Genomic DNA, 22,585 nt, shown 5'->3' with positions numbered 1-22,585 from the left:
GTGCCAAATGAGTGGAGATGGACCTTCTCTTTCTTCCCAAATTATCATATAACCTTTTTATAGAATTTGTCCCTGCCAATGTGTTAGGGAAAAGGACATTATTCCATCTCCCCTCAGGATGTGCACGACCCTTCATACTACAATACCAAGCGCCCAAATGATTTCTCACTAAGACAATACACCAAAGACATATTTTAGACAAAAGAACAATGCTGAATTGCTTAACAAACCAGGACAGAATACATTAATTCCATATCCCCCCACCCCGTCAATCCTTCAGGTGGGAGTCCATTGAAGCTCGTGTAAACCTTCCCCGTGTATCAGGCAAAAGAATAATGCTGTGTCATTTAACAAAACAGAACAGAATACATTAATTCCATATCCCCCCACTCCGTCAGTCCTTCAGGTGGGAGTCCATTGAAGCTTAGGTAAAGCTTCCCTGTGGGTCTGATGAAACTGCCAGACTGTGAGGAAAGGGCAGTCGGCAGTCCTCTGTTGTAGTGATGCTGCGGGGAGAACTTGTAGCCTGCAAAACTTGAGAAGTCATTAGTATGGCAACAAAACAAATCCTTCTGACAATATCTCAAGGAATCTTTAGTCAACTCCCTCAGATACTGATAAGGTATCAGGGCAAAGCACCCCCACCCAGAGAGAGGCTCCCTGAGCCTGCCCAGGTGAAGCTAATTGCTTTGAATGGGCCGGTAAGTGCCTTTGATTGTTTCAGCTTGAAGCCAAGCCAGGCACAAACCAAATCCACCTCCCAGACCCTGTACAATTTGCAATTGATTGGTGAGCTCACAGATCTCTAGGCTTCACCTCCCCCACTCACCACAGAGGGGTGAAGCTCTCAGCTCCTCTGAGGCTGAGAAGGGGGCACGCCTTTCCCCACATCAGATAAGTCTATCAAGGGGGGTGCAGTGGGCTCGGGTTTCTGGCTAGACTCTGGCCAGTTTTTTACAACGATTTCCAACTGCACTGAAGATAACCCATCAATCACTTCTTTTGGGATACCTTTCTTCCGGCCTAGCCCCCACCAATAGTGTCTAGTGTTCAGGTGCTCCCTCCCCCCAGTCGAGTGTCGTTTGGGGATTCGAAGCATCTGGCTCCGGGGATCTGCACTTGGCAGTGGGTGATTAATTTCCACATGCCTCAAGCCTCTAGTCTCAGGCTTATGAACTTCCTCAGGCACCCCATACTGCCTGGCATAATCTAATAGCTCTCTAGCCACCTCCTCCCACGTCCATTGTCTGCCATCGGGCTGGTTCCTCCCGGGTGTTAAGTTCTCCCTCAGAGTAGCTTGTATTCGGGAGGTAAGTGGGGTGTCAGCTATCTCCTTTTGGAGCTGAATGCCTTTCATCTTAAGGGAGTCAGGAAGTCCCCTCACCAGGGGGGTCATTCGCTTCGGGTCCACCAAGAGAGAAAGGGGCGATTCAAAATGATGTTTCAGTTCTCGATCATAGACCATTTGCAAACAAGCTGCCTTCTGCACATTTTCCATCATCTGATTCATGCCTCCCCTCAGAACTAGAGGCTCTCCTCTCTCCTTTGAATCAAAACCCCCAGCCCAGAAAGCTGCTCGCTGAGTAAGGCTCCAGGGACCACTCCTATTGCCCGTAGTTAGGAACACATTAGCACCCCAATAGCCTGTAGCTTCAGCCTCTGTCAACCTAATTTGATCACCTCCAGTTCTAGAGACACGCCATACATATTCCACCTCAGACTCTCCAGCCGAACGTGCAAACTCTTTACGCAGTTTGGCCAGCTCAGTGGAAGAAAAGGGTATCTCTTTGGTTGTGATGGCAGGGGTGCCATCCTCATCCTCGTACAGCATCTCAGTTTTAATGAGAGGACGCATGTGAGCAGCAGCTTCCTCTGCTGCTGCCAGTTCTGCCTGGGGGTATATGGAGGCAGGCTCTGTCTGCTTTAACTCTTCCTCCTTCAAAAACCACTTTTGCCACTTCTGTTCTGTTTTTAATCTATCCTTAAGATCTGCCACTTCGTCCTTTAAAGTTACAATATGCCCTTGCAGGGAATCTACCAGCTCCTGCAAGGAGGAAATGATTTTATTCTCTCGTCCGTTTTGGCTTTGCTTTTCATCTATTGAAGCAGCCAAACACGCACCCAAAACTGCACAGATGAAGGCTTTGCCCTTTCCCGACTTGGCCCGTGCCTCTTTCTGCAGGGCCACAATCCGATCCGCCACACTCTGGCAGTTACTCCAGTTCTCACGGGCCCAGCCCAGCCCTTCCACGGACGGGCGAGCTCCGTGAGCTTCCAACAAACAGAAAAGCCTCTCCACCGTGGCCATGGCCTTTAAGGTAAGAGCTCCACGGGGAGGTCACAACAACACAAAGACCTTATACCTCAAAAATCTTCCCTACAAAATCCGCTCAAAGAAAGCTCACACACACAATAAATTCCTTCAGGGAGATCACACCAAGATCTAGCTTCTCGGAGAGGACAGCCACAGTCACCCCGAGAGGACACACTTTACCAACAGAGAAACTGTTCCGTTTGGGTTCACTAGACTTCTCGGGGGAAATTCTTTCCCCCAGGACACACTTTACACAATCCTATTTACCGCAGGGTACTAAGAATTCTCGGGAAGGCCACACTATAAAATCAACACTTGTACCCTAAAATATTCTTTCCCGGGAACGCAGAGATCTAGCTTCTCGGAGAGGACAGCCACAGTCTCCCCGAGAGGACACACTTTGCCAACAGAGAGACTTCTCAGGGGAAATTCTTTCCCCCAGGACACACTTTACACAATATTTACAAGTTTCCTAGACTTCTTGGGAACCTTTCCCCAAGGGGACACACTTTACCAATATTCTCAATTTTACTAGACTTCTTGTGGAGGTAGCTCTCCCCAAGAGGACACACTTTACACAATATTTCCTATTTACCGCAGGGTACTAAGAATTCTCGGGAAGGCCACACTATAAAATCAACACTTGTACCCTAAAATATTCTTTCCCGAGAACGCAGACACATTTAGGCATTTGAAGAATCTCCACACTCTGCTCCACAAGCATTCACTTTGCTCTCAGAGTACATCTCAGACACACTCGTGCACACTTTGGGGTTCTCAGAAATGAAACGGTTTCCTGATGATACTTTCACTACACAGAATCCTGTCCGTGACGCCAAAAAATGTCAAGGTCCGGAGGAGCAGAGATTAACAGTATCTCTGTCCAGAGGAGCTAGACCAGTTCTTATGGATTCCGTGCTGTGAAATTAAGGTGCAAACGAGACCATATATCACCATGAAACTGTTTATTAAAGGATAAGGTTGGGCAAAACGGAGGGAGAGAGGGGAGAAGGGGGAGAGAGAAAGATAAAGAGATCGATGGAGAAGAAAAGAAGGTGCAGGGAAGGGGAAAAGGCTGTGAGCACATTACCCTCAGTCGCAGATGAAGGAGTGAGAGAGAAACGGGTGCGTGGCCCAGGGATGATCTGCAGAGTTTGTCAGAGGTTCCTCAGGCGGTGTGCAGTTCTCGTGGTCGGGTGGTCTGCCCTCGGTGGTCCGGTGGTCCGGTGGAGGTGCCACTCTCTGCCTGCTGGTGATGCCACTGGTGGTGCGGTGGGAATACCACTGGTGGGGATACCACCCTTGGTCTGGTGGGGATGCCACTCTTTGGCAGGCATTTCTCCTGCCTTTTTATACAGTTTTCTGCTCAGTGTCCAGCTGCAGCCCCCCCCAGGGCATCTTCCTGTGCATTCTCACACATTCGCAGGGGTCCAGCGTCGCCGGGGGGAGGGCCTCCGCCCTCTCTCGGCTACACCTGTCCACACCCTGCATACACAGCCCTTGGGGGCAGCTGAGATAAGGTGGAGGCTTCCTGGGCAGTCCAGCCAGGGTGAGGTCTAGGAGTTTCAAAGGTATTGTCTGTTGATTTGCATCTCTGAGCTTTTGGGCCAAGCACCGAGTCTGAGTCCCAGAAGTAACAAGATTAAGGAGGGACAATGCAATCTTTATCTTTGTTGATTAACAAGAGAGAGGATCAGACTCTCACACCTGATGAGACCCCCACCTTGAATACTGTGTTCAATTTTGGGCTCCCCAGTTTAAGAAGGACAGGGATCTGCTGGAGAGGATATGTGATCACAGCTGCTATATTGTGTATAACTATACTCAGAATTCTGAAGCCATACTTATATACAGAACTTGTTTACTGCCCTGAGGATGTGTCAGGATTTGATTGTTAACATATTCAGTTGTAAAGAAATTTGGAAAGCGAATCTTTGTTTTGTGGGATGATTCACTACATAGAAATAGTATTTTCCAGCAAATACAATACAAAGGAGGTAGTAACCATAGGTATATTTGTCTAATAATTGAATACCTGCAGCATGAAAAAATCTATAGGTTTCATTTGTAGATGTAGTCTAATTATGAAACTCAAATTTTTCTTTACTTTTAAGTGAAGGAAAGCTGTACATCAGGTCTATGCTTGTATTCATTGCTTCATCATTCTTTTATTTGGTGGTTGGGGAACTCCTCAGCCAGTCTACTGCATAGATACAATAGCAAGAAGCTGTGACTATCTAGTAATAAATCAATAAAGATTAGTGAAGAGATTCACAGGAAAAGAAAGTGGATGCACATCAAGTCAGGGGTTACTTAGGAGAACTTGATCCATGTGATATCCACAGTATGAGAGAGGTTGCGACAAAGACTGTTGAGAGAGCTAGCCAATATCCTTACAGGGATGCTTCAAAATCTTTCAAAAATAGTTAAAAATGAAGACCTGGGATGACTGCATGGAAGTGAGGATTATACTTTTTATCAAAACCAAACAAAATAACAATCTGGGGAAATACAGACTAATCAATCAAATTCCATATAAAAAAATAACAACATAAAGTATGTCTTACTGAAGCAAATTTCCATGCCTTTGAAGAAGATAACTGGAATAGTCAGCATACTTTTATCAAGGGTAAATAATATTTGACATGGTGGATTTCCTTCTGTGGTAAAATGAGTAGATGTTTCATTAGTGGGAGAGTTGTAGATGTCATTTACTTAAGCTTTAGCAAGACTACTGATGCTATCTTCCTCTTCCACAGCATTATTGCATTTGAGTTAGCATCACAGTCTGGATTGGAGAACAATCAAATGGGGAACAAGGCAGGCTACCGAGAGCAGCTACAAATGTTCGTTGGCTGCCATCCAAGATGTAAGCCAAAAGGCCAGTCACTTCAAGGTTGTATAGAATCATATAATCATGGAATCATAGAATCAACCAGGTTGGAAGAGACCTCCAAGATCATCCAGTCCAACCTATCACCCTGCCCTATCCAATCAACTAGACCATGGCACCAAGTGCCTCATCCAGTCTTTTCTTGAAGACCCCCAGGGACGGTGCCTCCACCACCTCCCTGGGCAGCCCATTCCAATGGGAAATCACTCTCTCTGTGAAGAACTTCTTCCTAATATCCAGCCTATACCTACCCTGGCACAACTTGAGACTGTGTCCCCTTGTTCTATTGCTGGTTGTGTTGGGTTCTCTTGGCACCCCTCTAGGTAAACTTGCATGCTCTATTACTTCTCTGAAATACCTCTGTACTGACAGATACAACATGGGGAATAAATAGAAAGAATGAGATATCTGAGTGCAGTTGCAGGGCCATGATCTCATTGCAATTACAGACACACAGTGGGTTAATTTACATGACTGGAATGCTGGATTTTTTAGGAAAGATACACTTGCAAGACAAGCTCAAATTCATATTTCAGATTTTGGCTTCATATTATTTGTTGGTTTCTTACATAGATGAAGTTGCTCTATGGGATGCATATTTCTTTATCAATTTGCTGTGGTCAGTAATCTTTAATACTGGCAGATTCAGAATAGAAATAAGAAAGGACTGTATTGAAAAAGCTAGTCAGAAATTGTTGTGAAAGCATGAATATTACAGGTTTTGGTTTTGTCATGGGAAAAAAGTGGTTCTAGCCCTTGTGATTGTGAAGATCAGTTACTAAGTGTCTAAGTCAAGTGGAGAAGGCTGTGTTTGTCTTTAAGTTGTCAAAGACCTGACACCTTACATCTGACACCTTTCTAAAAGTATGGAATATCATGGCAGAGCCGTAGGCAATGAATTTTAAAAATGTGAAACAAGCCCTCACTGAAGAAGTGGGAATGGAACTCTGTAGCTTCTGAGTCCCTATTTATCCTGTGATTCCAAAACTAAGGTACGTAGACAGGAACCACAGATGCTGCTTAAAATAAGGCTATGGACAATAACCATGTAGTAAATAATTGGACTATTCCAGCTTTTAAATATTGCAGTGGGGTAAGGCTTTTTATTGCCTTCTCTTACCTTGGATTGTCTCCTTCTTGTAACTCTTGTTAACATCTCTGTACACAGGCAAATTTAAGGCATTGTTCAGAAAATAGGTACTCTAAAACCTCTCCAAACAAAACTACTGACAATTTACAACTATAAAAAAATAAAATAATTAGGATAAACTTCCTTTTTTTTTTTTTTTTTTTTTCCTTAATCTGATATCTTTTCCTACCACCTTCATGCTTTTACTTACTTTAGTGGAGTACCTTATGTATCCTTTGACATATTAAAAATAACCTGATTAATTTTCCATTACAAAAGATAAAAGCAAATGTGTAGTTCCACTCTGTTTCAACTGTATGTAACTCACTTGCTTGAAATGTAATCTGTAAAGTGATTTCCTAAGTTGAAAAGCAGTCTGAACTATATGTGAAATCTGACAGTCTCATAACATGCCAGGTCTCATAGGAGTTGGGAGTTTTTGTAGGGGAAGTAACTAGTACCCAGTGTTGAAAACTGAAATTGTTTCCTCGTCTCTTTGCTTTCTAATATCTCCAGGAATGTAGTGAAGAAGCTGCTGGCTAAATGTGTGATAACAAAGGATGACATATAATGGGGTTTATCATTGTAATAGCTGAGTGAAATACAATGGAATTTTCCTTCAGTTTCATATTTGATTTCAGTCAGCCATTTGCCCTTGCACAAATATGCATGGCAGTCTGCCCTAACAGAGATACTATTTTGGCTGTAACATTACACAATAAATGTTTGAGTCTATTAGAAATCTATGTCTGAGCTGACTTTTTTTTTTTTTTTTTTTTGTTTGCCTCAGTGGTATTTGAAAACCTTTCCATTAATGGTGGATAATAATTAAATTCCTTGGCTTCTTCCATTCTGTGTGTCTGAGATCCTTCCTCTGGTGACTGTGACTTCTATCCTACTCTTACTGTTCTAGACTATAGCTCTCTCTCTATTTCTATAGAGGACTCACCTTCCAGACTTAAGTTCTGAGGAATAAATGACAATGTGCTGTGACCTTTCATACCAGCACTCGATAGTCTCATGTGAATTGTAATTACATTTTCTTTTTTTGTCACGTGCAGCTCCTAGAACTTTCACACTGCTGAAGATCTGTGGCAGCACTCTCCTGAGCATCAGAAACAAGACAGCTCAGATGAACAACAGCTGTGCATTCAGGTACAGAATTATTTCTTATGCAGAAATTTGTAAGAATCCTTTAAGTAAAAATCAAAATAACTACTCAGAAATGTGTGCTACATTTAGTTAGCAAAAAAAGTCATTATTTACACTGAAAAACTCTTCTGTTCTCATTTTTGCAGTATGCATTTGTAACTCAATAAAGGTTTTTGGAAGTTGGTAATTTGTAATTCAATGACATAAGAAAAAACATGGCCAATGACCTCTTTAATGAAAGTTGCTGATATTTATTTGTCTGTAATTGTTTAGTGCAAGGGCTAAACTCTCTGCTCCCCCAATACAAAAGTGAGGGAGAAAAGTAACACATGAAACTCAGGGTTCAGATAAACAGATAAAGAGTTAATATAACATGAGATATCATAATCACACTACATAATTACCTTAGGTAATAATCAAATTAATCTATTAATACAATGCATGATTACCTTATCTTAGCCTATTTATAGAAGGCAAGGAGTGAAATTGAGGGGAAAAATATTCAGCATAAGACAGAAAAACAAACCCAGCAGCTACCCAGCTCCTGCCCATTCCACCATCATGCCTGCAGGAAAAAGCTCACACACAAGAGCCCGGAACTCAGAAGCAAGAACCATGTTGGAACCATATTCCAACCTGAACTTAAAGCCCCATAATACTTTGCTCCAGTTAGTACTTTGACTTTTTGAAGCTGGCTTGACTGCAGCATGGTATGAGTAACAGCGGCAAGCTTGACTCAGTCCATGACAGCATGCCCCATGTTGAGAAAAGAATCAAAGTGAATTGACTTGTAGAATTATAAACAATATATCTGGGAGAAGATACTGAAATCCAGAGGCAAAGAATATGTTGAGCCACCTTGAGAATATCTAACAGCTCTGATCATATTTGTAGTCACTTTTGAACATATTTGTTAATAAGCCTTTCAGTCAATTTTGTAACAAGACTTGGATAAGAATATTGGTCTAGTGATTTTTCTTTTGATTTCCTGTTTTATCGACATGATTCTGAGATGTGGGGCAAAGAAAATGTGTTTGAGCAGACAAGCAAAGATTTTATTCTAAATATTTCAGAAGGTCAAAAAGATGCAGAAATCCTTTATGTCAGGAGAAGATTCCAAAGAAAGACTACCAGTTACACAGAAATTAAAACTTCTTCTCTTGTGCTTTAAGACAGAAGATCCTTTTGCCTCTGGTTATACAGATTTTCTGAGGGTAAAGATTTGCCTTGTCATTATTTACTCTTCCATTGTCTTTTAAGACCAGTCACCTTTTGTTATCAGACCAAACAATTTCTGAGTGTATTTTGTAAAGCACATTCTTTGAAAGTGTTTGAAAACTTTGAAACTGATGTCTTGCTGGAGGTATGTAAGGAAATTTGTAGAAGCCAGTAAATTGTAGAAGTCAGTAATACTTAGAATCATACAATTAGTCTGGGTTGGAAGGGACCACAAGGACCATCTAGTTCCAATTCCTTTGCCATGGGCAGGGACACCCTACCCTAGATCAGGCTGGCCACAGCCTCATCCAGCCTGGCCTTAAACACCTCCAGAGATGGGGACTCAACCACCGCCCTGGGCAACCCATTCCAGGCTCTCACCATGCTCACACATCCAGTCTGAATTTCCCCACATCCAGCTTTGCTCTGTTCCCTCTAGTCCTGTTACTACCTGACAGCCTAAAAAGTCTCTCCCCAGCTTCTTTGTAGGCCCCCTTCAGATATTGGAAGGCCACCAGAAGGTCACTTTGGAACCTCCTCTTCTCCAGACTGAAAAACCTCAACTCTTTCAGTCTGTCCTTATAGGAGAGGTGCTCCAGCCCTCCGATCATCCTCCTGGCCCTTCTCTGGACATGCTCCAGCACATCCACATCCTTTTGTAATAGAGGCTCCAGAACTGGATGCAGTACTCGAGGTGGGGTCTCACCAAAGCAGAGTAGAGGGAGAGAATCACCTCCCTCGATCTTCTGGCCACTCTTCTCATGATGCAGCCCAGGCTCTGGTTGGCCCTCTGGGCTGCAAGTGCACACTGCTGGCTCATGTTGAGCTTCTTGTCCACCAGCACCCCCACGTCCCTCTCCTCAGGGGTGCTCTCCAGCCAGTCACTGCCCAGCCTGGATTTGTGCTTGGCATTGCCTTGATCCAGATGCAGGACCTTGCACTTGGTCTTGTTGAACCTCCTGAGGTTGGCTTGTGCCCACCTCTGCAGCTTGTCCATTTGCCTCTGGATGGCATCCCTTCCCTCTAGCGTGTCTGCTGCACCACACAGCTTGGTGTCATCAGCAAATTTGCTGAGGGTGTACCCAATGCTACTCTCCATATCACCGATAAAGGTGTTGAACAAGACTGGTCCCAGGACTGATCTCTGAGGGACTCCACTTGTCGCTGACATCCACTTGGACATGGACCCGTTGACAACCACTCTTTGGGTGTGGCCATCAAACCAGTTCTTTATGCATCTAGTAGTCCACCCATCAAACCTGTGTGTCACCAGCTTGGAGACTAGGATATGCTGTGGGACAGTGTCAGAGGCCTTGTTCAGGTCCGGGTACCTGACATCAGTTGCTTGCCCCTCATCTATGAGCTGAAGGATGACATGGACAGGCTAAAGGCTAAAAGGGAATGTGAAACTCAGTTGGACTTATGGTACCCTGCTCTGCAGTCCCCCTTGGCAGAGGAGGTGAACCAGGAAATAAGGGAGAATGGACACAGGTGCCTGTCAGAAAGGACAAGTGAAAACCCTTCCAGTCCCCCTCACCTCCTCAGTTGCCCTTGCACAGCAGATATAGGCCACTAGAGGTTGAGGGTGAGGTGATTTTGGAGGCAGAAACATCACCATCTGTGGGGTTGAGTGAAGTGGATCAGTTGCCCTCTCACATCAGAACTAGTATCAAAAGAAAAAGAGGAGGGTAATTGTTATTGGTGATTCCCTTCCGGAAGGAACAGAGGGCCCCATATGCCGGCCAGATCTCTCCCACAGGGAAGTCTGCTGCCTCCCTGGGGTCCAGGTCAGGGATGTTACCAGAAGGCTGCCTACTGTAGTGCAGCCCTCTGATTACTATCCCTTGTTAGTTATACAGGCAGGAATTGATGAGGCTGATACCAGAGGTCTAAAAGCAATCAAAAGGGACTTCGAGGCACTGGGAAAAGTAGTTGAGGGAGCAGAGGCACAGGTAGTCTTTTCATCTATACCCTTAGTTGCAGGTTAGAATGCTGAGAGGAGTAGGAAATTGTACTTGATTAACAAGTGGCTCAGAGGCTGGTACCAACAACAAAACTTTGGATTCTTTGATCTTGGGGAACTTTATATGGGCCCAGGTCTGCAAGCAACAGATGGGGTACAACTGACTCAGAGGGGGAGAAAAATCCTGGCCCATGAGTTGGCTAGGTTTGTTGAAAGGGCTTTAAAGTAGACTGGAAGGAGGATGGTGTTAAACGCAACAGTACTTGAGACAAACTGAAGGAGGCTGAGGGTAGTAGGCCAGAGATAGAGGTAAAACCAGCAGCCAAGCCAAAGTGTATGTACACCAATGCACACAGTCTGGGTAGCAAACAAGAGGAGATGGAAGTCTTGGTGCAGGAGGAAAACTACAATGTTGTTGCCATCACAGAAACGTGGTGGGATGACTCATACAATTAGAGTGCTGTAATCAATGGCTACAGACTCTTCAGGAGAGACAGTCAAGGGAGAAGGGGTGGAAGAGTGGCCTTATACATTAGGGATGCTTTGGATATCATGGAGGTAGAGATTAAGGATGATCAGCTTGAGTCCCTATGGGTGAGAATTAAGGGGAAAACCAAAAGGCTTTCCTATCACCACAGACCTTTGTAAACAGTGTCTGTCTATCCTTCTTGTAGCTCCCCCTCAGGTACTGAAAGTCTACTATTACATCTCCTCTTTTCCAGACTGAACGACCCCAGACCCCTCAGTCTGTCTTTCTAACGGAGGTGCTCCAGCCTCCCATTTTTTTGGCCCTTCTCTGGACCTGCTCCATCAGGTCCATGTCCTTCCTGTATTGAGTGGTCCAGACCTGGATGCAGTACTCCAGATGAGGTCTCACCAGAGAAGAGCAATGTGGCAGAATCATCTCTGTGGATCTGCTAGCCACACAGGTTTTGATGCAGCCCAGGATGTGATTTGCCTTCTGGGCTGCAAATGTGCACTACCTGCTCATGTCCAGCTTCTCATCCATCACCACCCCCAAGTCTTTTTCCACAGGGCTGCTTTCTATCACTTCATCCCCCAGTCTATGTTGATAGTCAGAATTGTTCTGGCCCAGGTTGCAGAACCCTGCACTTAATCTTGTTGAACCTCATGAGGTTCACCTGGGTCTACCCCTCCATTTTGTCCAGGTCCCTCTGGGTGACATCCCATCTCTCTAGCATATTGACATCACCACTTGACTTGCTGTCACCTTCAAACTTCCTGATTGTGCACTCAATGAAAACATGAAACAGCACAGGTCCCAGTACAGCCCCCCAAGGGACACTACTTGTCACTGCTTTCCATCTGGACTTCAAGCCATTGAACACTACCCTCTGGATATGACTATTCACATCTCTGTCCTCCATGTGCCTTAGCATGGCATGTAGAAGGATCTGTTCCATGATCTTCCCAAGCACAGAGGTGAGGCTGATAGGTCATTAGTTCCCAGGGTCCTCCTTTCCACCCTTTACAAAAAAAAGATTTGTACTGTTTCCTTTCTTCCAGTCACCAGGGATTTCACCTGATTGACAGGACTTTTCAAATATAATGGATAGTGGCTCGGCAATTACATCAGCTAATTCCATCGAGGCTCTGGGATGGTCATGCATCTTGTCTTCACTTACAGTGGAAGGAATTTTGTGTCCCCGATTTCCAACTCATGGGCCTCAGCCTTCACCTCATCCAATACTAGTTCCCCACTGTTAATCATGAGGGGGTTTCACTTTCTTTAACCTTCCTTTTCTTGTTAACCTACCTGTAGAAGCCTTGGTTTCTTTACATCTCTTGCCAAGTTCAGTTCCCGCTATGCCTTGACCTTCCTGGCCTTGTCCCTACACAACTAGGCAACATCCCTACACTCTTCCCTGGCCCTTCTTCCATTTCTGGTGTAGCTCCAACTTGCCCTTTAGTTTGACCAGCAGATCACTGCTCAGTTGTGGTGGTCTCTTGCCTTCCTTGCTTAATTTCTTACATGTGGGGATTGAGATCTCTTGTGCTCTATAGAAAATATCCTTAAAGATCTGTCAGCTCTGCTCTGTTCCATTGTCCCTGCAGGCCATTTCCCATAGAGTCCTGTTTACTAACTCCATGTAGAACTGGAAATTCATTTTCCTAAAATTTGGAGTCCTATGTATGCTTTTCACAGGCTTCATACTCCTTAAGACAGGAAACTGCACTAGCACATGATTGCTGCAGCCCAGGTTGCCTTTGACTTTGACATCCCTAATGACTTCACTTGCATTTGTGACCAACAGGTCAAATAATGCATCTCATCTGTCATCTAGGCTCTCCTGGCTTCAAACTAGCACACTCCCAGAACATCCTTCTCGCCAAACTGAGGCAGTGTGGTCTGGATGATCAGATAGTGAGGTGGATTGAGCAGTGGTTGAAGGAAAGAAGCCAGAGAGTTGTGGTCAATGGGATGGAGTCTAGTTGGAGGCCTGTGACTAGTGGGGTCCCACAGGAGTCAGTACTGGGACGAGTTCTGTTCAATATATTCATCAGTGACCTGAATGAGGAGAGGACACAGAGTGCACTGTCAGCAAGTGTGCTGATGACACCAAACTGAGTGGAGTGGCTGACACACCAGTGAGGCTTTGACAGGCTGGAGGGTTGGGCAGGAAGAAATATAATGAAATTCAACAAGGGCAAGTATAGAGTCTTACACCTGGAAAAGGACAAATCCAGGTAGCAGTATAGGTTAGGGACTGAAGGGATCAAAGGGAAAAAGGATCTGGGGGTCCTAGTGGATGGGAGGTTGACCATGATCCAGCAATGTGCTCTCGTGGGCAGGAGGGAAAATTGTTGAGAACTGGCTGGCAAATGGGGGGCACAAGCCCCTAGAAGCATGTACAATCAAGCCTTGGATGTGAGGCCTGAGTATTGAAGCACAGTAAGCCACAGCGCTGTGTGTGAAGAAGCTCAGAGGAATCTGTCATAAACAGCTTCTGTGGGGCTGTGTGCACAGTAGGAGGGAATTAGGAGGAATATGCAAATTCCAATACTTAGGTGCACCAAAAATGCTTTTGCAGTAACTGCCAAGTAGGGAAGATTATGCATATTCAAATATTTAGATGCACCAAATCCTAAGAAAAAGCACTACACAGTATGCTGTATGTGTTTCACACTTCTCACCCTAACTGAAAAGTATGTGCTTTGTAACTTGGAGTCTGATGCTCTTAATAAACAAACGGACCCTTGGACAGCTAGCTCATATTGAATCGTCTCCATCCTTTCCCGTTCCCTTCTGCAGCCAATGTCATTCTGCGGTGTATTAGAAGGGATGTGGCTAGTAGGTTGAGAGAGGTTCTTCTCCTCCTCTACTCTGCCCTGGTGAAGCGACATCTGGAGTACTGTGTTCTGTTCTGGGTCCTCCAGTTCAAAAGTCCAGCTCAGAGCCACAAAGATGATTAAGGGATTAGAGCATCTGTCTTACAAGGAAAGACTGAGGGAGCTGGGGCTTTTCAGCTTGGAGAAGAGGAGACTGAGAGGTGACCTCATCAATGTTTATAAATATGTAAAGGTTGAGTGTGAGGAGGATGGAGCCAGTCTGCTTTTGGTGATGCTCAATGACAGGACAAGGGACAATGGGTGGAAGCTGAGGCATAGGAAGTTTGATTTAAACATGAGGAGGATTTATTTCACTGTGAGGATGGCAGTATTAATTTTGATATCCAGGTGATGATTGTTAATAACTATGAAATCTGTTTATTAACATTGAAACTCACCAGAAAACTTACTGACAAGGTTCAAAAATGCACAGTTTGGAAGTTTATACACCCAGGTAACAGGTAAAACTAGGTCACTTATTTCTTAAAGTGACAAATGCAAACATTATTCTGGAAGAGAAGATTCTTGTGGTTGATTATACTCTAAGCGGTTAATTATACCACTTATCCAGTAGAGGACACAGGAAGCTCCTTTCTGCTTATGGCAAAAGGCAATTAATGAATTAAAATAAGCTTTTAAATATTTACTCACAAAATATTAGCAGACACTACCCAAAGCATGTGGAGAGGTTGCTGTGCAAGTTTCCCAGACTCTCTACTTAGTAAACTGGAAGTCACATAGTGTCTGACCTGGTTCCTCTTGATTCCCAATTCAGAAAAAGCCTTGCAGAGGGACAAGCAGGATGCAATGCAATGTACAGTCTTACCACAATGTCACGCTGGCTATACAGGCTGATCACGTGCAGGCATTTAGAGCCTGTTTCTGGTAAGCTCTCCACGGCATGGAGTTTCCAGACAAATTCAGGTTACAAATGAGGCAGCAGTAGCACACCATGCTACCTGCTCACCCCTTTTATCCATATCCACCTGAGACTAATTGGGAATTGGACATAGATTAGCCAATCAGAATGGCACTTTGCGAAGCTTTACCATTAGACGAAGCCGGGGCTTTTGCCCTCCCCTCTTGTGGTTGCTTCCCTCAGCACAGAAGGAGTGGAGGCAAGGGAACATGTCTGAAGAAGCCAGATTCCTCCTTTCCCATGATTGCTTCTCCCACAGCCGAAGTGGGGGAGAGTAGAAAAACATGGCCTGGGCAAGCCAGGGCATGGATAAGCCCATTTTTGGCCTGTCAGGCCTACCACAACAAAACCCCTTTGTTGTGGTGACAGGGAATTAATGTGGCCAAGTGACGAATTTATGTAAAAATAGAGTTATTTTATTTTCCAAAAAACCCATCCCCAAAACTGTATACAGAAATTAATTTTGTTTTAATTATCAGATTCAGCTTGTTTGAGAAAATCTACAAGTATACCATAGATAATTTGACTATTTTGGAAGTCAGAAGTTGGAAAAGGCTTTAGCTATTAAATTATAGTGTTTCCACTTAATAATGAAGCTGAACCAAAATAACTCAGGCTGGCTGAAAAGGGTAGTCCAGCTGCTTGTCCTCTTGGGTTCTCTTTCAGAAGCTATAGGAGAGTCATTAAGGCCTGTTGAGTCTGCTTAATGGGCGCTAACGGGTGGAAGCCATCTTTCGGAGCAGAGCGCCGGGGGCCTCCTTCTTCAGAATCTATCCAGGCAGCAGGGGGAGAACTCTCAGGCAGGCATGAATGCTTAGGTGGGGGCGAACTCTAAGGCGGGAACCCTAAGAGCGGGAAGTCCCCCACTATACCCTTCGTAGACAAAGAGCAGAGTTACCACTTCCTAGGTGTGAAGACCACAGCCAATCCCAGCCTGATTCCAGCGCGGACACTGCATGGGGCACGCCTCATGCCGGAAGGGCCCCTTGCTCACCCCTTTCACGCCTGCAGGGCAGTGGGGTGGAGGCAGGTTGTCACGGAAGGTAGTTTGGGAAGTCGTGGGGAAAATACGTGGAGACTCACTTGTGGATTTCAAGTGATTTATTGCTCAAACACGGAGATCCCCCTCCCGAACTAAATTCCCCACATGAGTTCTTTTAGGATTGAAGTTGTAGAATAACATTTCAGAAAATAGCAGGTAAAGGAGAGTCTGTAATTTCTTTAGAGTTCTTTTGAGTCTTTAAAGTTACTCAGTCTTTAGGTAAAGAGTCTTTCTCCAATTTACTCACTGTTCCGTAGTTCAATTCAGCAAAGTTCGAGGTTTTGGGCGGTGTCCCTTTGTTCGTCAGGATCGGGCCCAAGCAGGTTTCAGGTCTCTGTGAGTCCCTCGTCGGGCAGGGCTGATCAGGAACGAGAGATCACCACGGCAGAAGCGAGGCAAACAGGCAAGCAGGTATGCAAGCTAGCAAAAGCTAAAAAGCTCAAAGCTCTAGTTCTAGTTTTCGATCCAGGAAGGCACACCATTTTTATAATGTTCAAAAGAGGTGCAACCCACCAGTCCAGGCTATTTTACGTTATTCTTACAGATTGGCACAAAGTTATAATCAATCCATACAATTGGCTAATTCTTACCAAAAACAACTTATGGAACCACCCAGGGGTCAGCCCCCAGCAGTTGTTTGTCGAGTGGTCATCATATCTGAGAATTCAAACCTTTTTCCAAAACATAGCCATGTTTATGTCTTTCATTTCTCTGAGAGAGAGATTCTCTCAAGGCCTGTACGTCTACTGATACAACAGCTACGTCAGTGCAAGCAAATAGAAAATATTGTTTTGACTTCTTCGATGGAAGGCCTCTGAGCCACAATTCTGTGTATAAATGAAAATTCTGCAATAGGGCAAAAGGGCTCTGCTCCCTTCCATGACACAGGTCTTTTCACACCTTTTCCTCTCCCATTCAAACCACAGAGGGAGAGGAATTTAGGAGTATATAGGACTCCAGGACACCCTTTCAATGAACCCTGCCAACTCATGTGCCAGGATCTTTTTCTCCCTCTGTCTGCTGCTAGCAGATATGGTACCATATAAAGTTCTCCAATATAAAAAAAAAAAAATCAAATTCTGTTGATGACACCAGCCTATGAGCCTATTTATCATGAGTGATTTCCTGTTCCTTTCAGCATTCTTTCCTGCAACTGAGGGTACTGATGAAAATATTACCTGTGCCTGTGATCCTTCAGCCAATCTCCCCAGTGCCTTGAAGTCCCTTTTAATTACTTTTGGACTTCTAGTTTTGACCTCATTACTTTCTACCTGCATAACTGGTGAAGGAAAGTAATCAGAGGTCTGTATCAGACTAGGCAGCCTTCTGGTAACATCTTTGACCCAGGGCCCAGGGAGGCAGTAGACATTTCTCTGAGAAGGATCCAGACTACATATGGGGCCTTCTGTTCCCCTTCAAAGGGAATCACCAATAACAATTAATGGTCCCTTTTTTTTTAAGGATACAAGTCCTAATGCAAGGGGCATTAGGATTTGCTTTAGGCAACCCCCTGGATGGTGTCTCTTCTGCATTCTTATTTGCCTCAGTCTCAACTTCCAGCACCCTATACTTGTTGTGCTAAGGCAACTGGGAAAGTGACATGACCAGGATGGATTTCTCTTGCCTCTCTTAACAGGGACTCATATCCATTTTTCACTGTTTTCTGGGTCACTTCCCTCTTCTAGGGGGGTCTGCAGAATGTGGATCCCCAAGTCTAACTCCCTTTCAGATTCCCTTATAGTCCTTAGTCTTATCATTTCTTCTTTCATCTCAGACATCAGGTTAAGCAGATCATTCACCTGCTTATGTCTAACACAGGTATTGCCACTGCTATCCTCCATTTCAAGTATCAGGCTCCAGCACTGCCTGCAGCCAGTGGACTGGATGCCTATGTCTTTGTGTACAGCCTCTGTTTGAGTACCCACAATTTTCCTAACAGTCTTTGGCCAAGTTGTAACCGTGGCTGGATCATATTGGGCAACTGATTATCGCAGGCTGCCAGGACATGCCCAGATGACTCACCTTTGATTTTTTTTTTTTTTTCTCTCAGCCTGCCTGACTACTATCTATGTTCCAGTAAGGCTGCTGCTGAGACTACTGCCTTCTGCAGCCCAACCTCATGTTCACTGCTTGCTGCATTCTGGGGAGAAAGTGTGTCCTGGTTTACCCCATTTTGAGTCTGCCACAGTTTCCCCAGCAACATCCCCGGATGTGTCACTCTGATGACCCAGCACATGAGAGGTTCTACCCATTCTCTTGTGTCTCTCTGGGGCCTCCTGCATCATAGAAACTGCCCTGTTCACCTAAAAAGAAAATCAAATAAAGTGCCACACAACCACAGAGCCATCAGAGCTGGTGCCGCTGTCTCACTGAGTTGTGGTCTTGCATTCATAGATTAATAGAGTACCAGTTTAGAAGGGACCTTAAGGATACCTAATCCAATCTTGCAGGGCAAGAATGTAGTTTAAATGAGATGGCTCAGCACCCTACCAAGCTGGGCCTTGAAACTTTCTAATGTAAGGGAATCCACCAGCTCCCTTGGGAGTTTATCCCAGTGTCTAAGAGTTCCAATGGTGATACTTCCCAGTGGCAACTTGCATCTATTACTCCTTGTCTTTACCATGTGACTTTTTTGTAAAAAGAGAGGCCCCCTCCTCATAAAATCCACCCCTTATGTACTTGTACACCCCTAAGCCTTCGCTTCTCAAAGCTGGGCAAACCCAGTTCTCTCATATGACAGGTCTTCCAGTCCTCTGCTCATTCTTGTGGCTCTTTTTTGGACCCTTTCCAGCCTGTCCTCAAAACTGTACACAGTACTCAAGGTGCAACCTGAGTAGCACTGAGTAGAATGGAAGAATGTCATCTTTCTCCTAGCTTGTAATACTCTTATTAATGCAACTTAACATCCTGCTGGCTTTCTTTGTCACTGCAGTGTAGCAGTTTGGTTGAGGCAGTATCAGGCATGGACTTCAGAAAGCTTTCCTCCCATGAAGATGTTTATTTGCACAACTTATTTTTCTTTTATACACTTCCAGCTCTATCCACATGGCAATCTACAGGTAGTCTTCAGACCACACCCTTTACTATACATGCATACTATTTACACTGGTTAATTACATGAGACCTGCACCCCCATTCTTTCTATTTACACTTCCATTTATCTTATCTACCATCTACACCTAGATGGCGCACATTGTTTCATATCAAGCTGAATATGCTGTTCCCATACTGCAGCACACTGTTCACTCATACTGAGCTTTTTGTCCACCAAGACCCTCAGGTCCCTCTGCACACTGCTGCTCTGAAGCCAGGTGTTTTCCAATTAGAGCTTCATTCCTGGATTAAGTACCTCCAGGGACAAAAGTCTACACTTGCCCTCTTTAAACTTCATACAGTTCCTTCTTGTCCACTTGACCAGCCTGTCAAGGTCTTCCTCGAGGGAGTCTCTCCTTTCTGGGGTATCAACTTCCCTACTTGTTTTTGTGTCATCTGCAATTTTCATCAAGATGCTCTTAATTCCAATACATAAATCATTAATGAAGATATTGAACAGCTTTGCGCTCAATAGTGACCCCTGGAGGACCCTACTAGTGACAAGTTGCCTGTCTTGGAAAGCTATTTATTGCCACCCTCTGGATAGAGTCTGTCATCCAGTTCCCCACCTACTGCACAGACCACTTGTCTAGGTCATAGCTTGTCAATTTCTTAAAGAGGAGGCTGTGGCACACTGTGTTGAAAGCCTTGGAGAGATCCAGATAGACAGTATCCACTACTCACTCACAAGAGTGTCACCTTGTCATAAAAAGTGATCAGGTTTGTCACACACAATTTACCCCTGGTGAATCCATGTTGGCCTTTCCCTGTGACCTTATCCCTATCACCTTATCTCTGTCACCTTATCCCTCTCACCTTCCTGAGTTTACTTGTGATAGTTGCCAGGAAGATTTGCTCCTTAACTTTCCCAGGGATTGACATTTGGCTAATGGGTCTATAATTACCTAGTTCCTCCTTGGAACCTATTTTGTAATTAGGGGTGACATTAGCCTTCTCCCAGTCTTCAGGTATATCTCTCAACCTCCACGATTCCTCATATGTTATGGAGAGTGGCGTCACAGTGACATTGTCCAGTTCCTTTAGCATCCTTAGATGGATGGTGTCTGGGCCCATTGATTTGTATAGGTCAAGCTCTTATGACAGTTGACACACCAGCCCTTCCCTTCACTGATGGCAAGTCGATGTCTCTATCAGTCTGGACATTTGTTCCTGTGACCTGGTACCAGTACTGGTAATGACGGAGATGGGGAAGGTGTTGAAGACCTCTGCTTTTGCAGTGTTGCTGGTGAATAGTTCACTTCTCCCATTTTATAATACTGTCCTTCTATTTCTGCACACTTATAACATAACTGAAAAAAAGCTTTTCTTGAAGTTTCAGACATCCCTGCCAATTTCAATTCAAATGGAGCTTTTGCTTTCCTAACTGCACCTCTGTACATCCTGGCAGTACCTCTGTAATTTTCAACAGGAAATGATCCATTTTTCCATCTTTTTTTGGGTTCTGAGCAGACCCAGAATCTTGTGGTTAAGCTCTTACTCTTCTGATTTTCCTTGCTTTTGCAGGGGGTGAACAGGTTTTGTATGTGTAGAAGAATGTTCTTGAAGAATTCCCAGCATTCACTGGCTCCTTTATTCTCTGTAGAAGCTTCCCATGGGATACCTGCAAGTTGAGAGCTGAGTGAGCTGAAGTTTGCTCTTCTAAAGTCTAAAGCCTTTGTCTTTGATTTAAACTTCAGTGGGCTCATCTGTATTCCAAACTCTATAATATTATGATCACTGCAGCCAAGCATGTCACCAAATAAAATATTACAGAGTGTGTTTTCTTGATTAGTGAGCAGCAATCCTAGCAATGCCTCATTACTTGTTGTCATATCCAACATTTATATGAGGAAGCAGTCCTCTGAGCATTCCAGGAATTTGATGGATTATGGGTGAATTATTGTGTGGTTCTGGGTAGTTAAAGACTCATAAGAACCAGGTTTTGTTGACTTAAAGCTGTCCTGATTGACCCAACTATTGCTTCATTGGTGGTGTTGTCTTGTTTAGGAGGTCTATAGCAGATGCCTACTGTGGCTTCTCTCTTTAGACAGTTGCCCTGATTTTGACCCAAAGACATTTGATGTGGCTCCCACAACTACCATAGTTGTCTTCTATACATTCAAGGTTCTCCTTGATGTAAAATTCTACACATCCTCTTTCTACCCTGCCTGTCTTTATTAAACAGCTTATATTCATCAACTGCAATCCCTCAGTCATGAGAGTTGGCCTAACATGTTTCAGTTATTCCTGTGATATCCAAATTTTCTGACTGGGAATGAAGCTCTAGTTTGTCTTGCTTTTTTTCCAAACTGAGTGCATTAGTATACATACACTCTAGGTGGCTGATCTTTGATTCTCATTTAAGGAAACAGCTGATGTACATGTAACACTACTCTGTCTGGCTTACTGGCTGATATTGCCTCTAGTTTCCTCTGTTCATTGATCATGCTATGTGCATTGGTATTATCTCTATACAGCCCCATTCTGTCCCCATGCCACTTCATATGTAATCTAGTTTTAAGACCTTTCAATCAGCACTGCTAGTTCTTGCCCCAGGATTCTTTTTCCCCATTGAGACAATAAATTCTTATCTGTATTCAGCAGGCCTGGGATCTTATAAAGTAGCTCATGATCAAAGAACTCAAAATCCTGCCTGTGACACCAGTTCTGTTAATGCCATCAGAAAATATGGTGGGATAGAGGGGAATACTACTTGTGCTCCTGATCTCTTCATCATTTCCAGGGTTCTGACGTGTTTCTTCAGTGCTTTTAGATTTCTTATTGAGATTTGGAAAATCATTAATAGGTAGTAGTCCGATAGATGGACTGGGGTAAATGTTTTCCCAGTACATCCTTAACCCTTGGCGCCTAAGGAGTGAATCATGTCTGCATATAGGACTTTCTATGCTTTTCAGAATCAAGTTCCCAATGACAGCCAACTGTGTCCTGGGCTGTATCAAGAGAAGTGTCATCAGCAGGACAAGGGAGGTGATTCTCCCCCTTTACACTGCTCTTGTCAGACCTCACCTAGAGTACTCTGTACAGTTCCGGAGCCCCCAACACAAGAAGGACATCAAACTGTTAGAGCAAGTTCAGAGGAGGGCTGTGAAGATGATCAGAGGGCTAGAGCACCTCTGCTATGAGGACAAGCTACTAGAGTTTGGGCTCTTCAGCCTGCAGAAGAGAATGCTTTGAGGAAATCTTGTAGTGGCCTTCCAGTACTGAAGGGGGCCTACAGGATGGCTGGAGAGGGACTATTTACAAGATCTTGTAATGACAGGATGAAGGGTAATGGGTTTAAACTGGAAGAGAGGAGATTCAAACTAGGTGTTAGGAAACAGTTCTTTATAGTGAGGGTGGTGAGATGCTGGAATGGGTTGCCTAGATGTAATGAAGGGGAAATTAATGTGAGATTATTTTTTCAAAAATTAATATTGTTTATTAATTCTGATATTCAGAACTCTTGCCACCCCCGACCATAATTTTAATAATAATTGGTTCTTTGAATGGT

The 22,585-nt window shown here is 44.2% G+C and overlaps 1 protein-coding gene across 1 annotated transcript; it reads right to left on the bottom strand.

The window, feature by feature from the left end:
* Positions 1 to 847: 847 nt before the first annotated feature.
* Positions 848 to 20,121, bottom strand: LOC135192946 (uncharacterized). The gene is made up of 5 exons (XM_064176333.1): positions 19,891 to 20,121; positions 9,789 to 10,069; positions 7,286 to 7,441; positions 6,328 to 6,365; positions 848 to 2,325 (listed from the first exon to the last, which is right to left on the bottom strand). The coding sequence occupies exons 1-5, from the start codon at positions 20,119 to 20,121 to the stop codon at positions 848 to 850; spliced, it is 2,184 nt and encodes a 727-aa protein (XP_064032403.1).
* Between the last annotated feature and the right edge of the window lie 2,464 nt (positions 20,122 to 22,585).

Source organism: Pogoniulus pusillus, chromosome Z (genome assembly GCF_015220805.1).
Source record: "Pogoniulus pusillus isolate bPogPus1 chromosome Z, bPogPus1.pri, whole genome shotgun sequence".
NCBI classification, from domain to species: Eukaryota; Metazoa; Chordata; class Aves; order Piciformes; family Lybiidae; genus Pogoniulus; species Pogoniulus pusillus.
The sequence above is the reverse complement of the archived record's forward strand: the minus strand, read 5'-3'. Positions and strand labels throughout refer to the sequence as shown.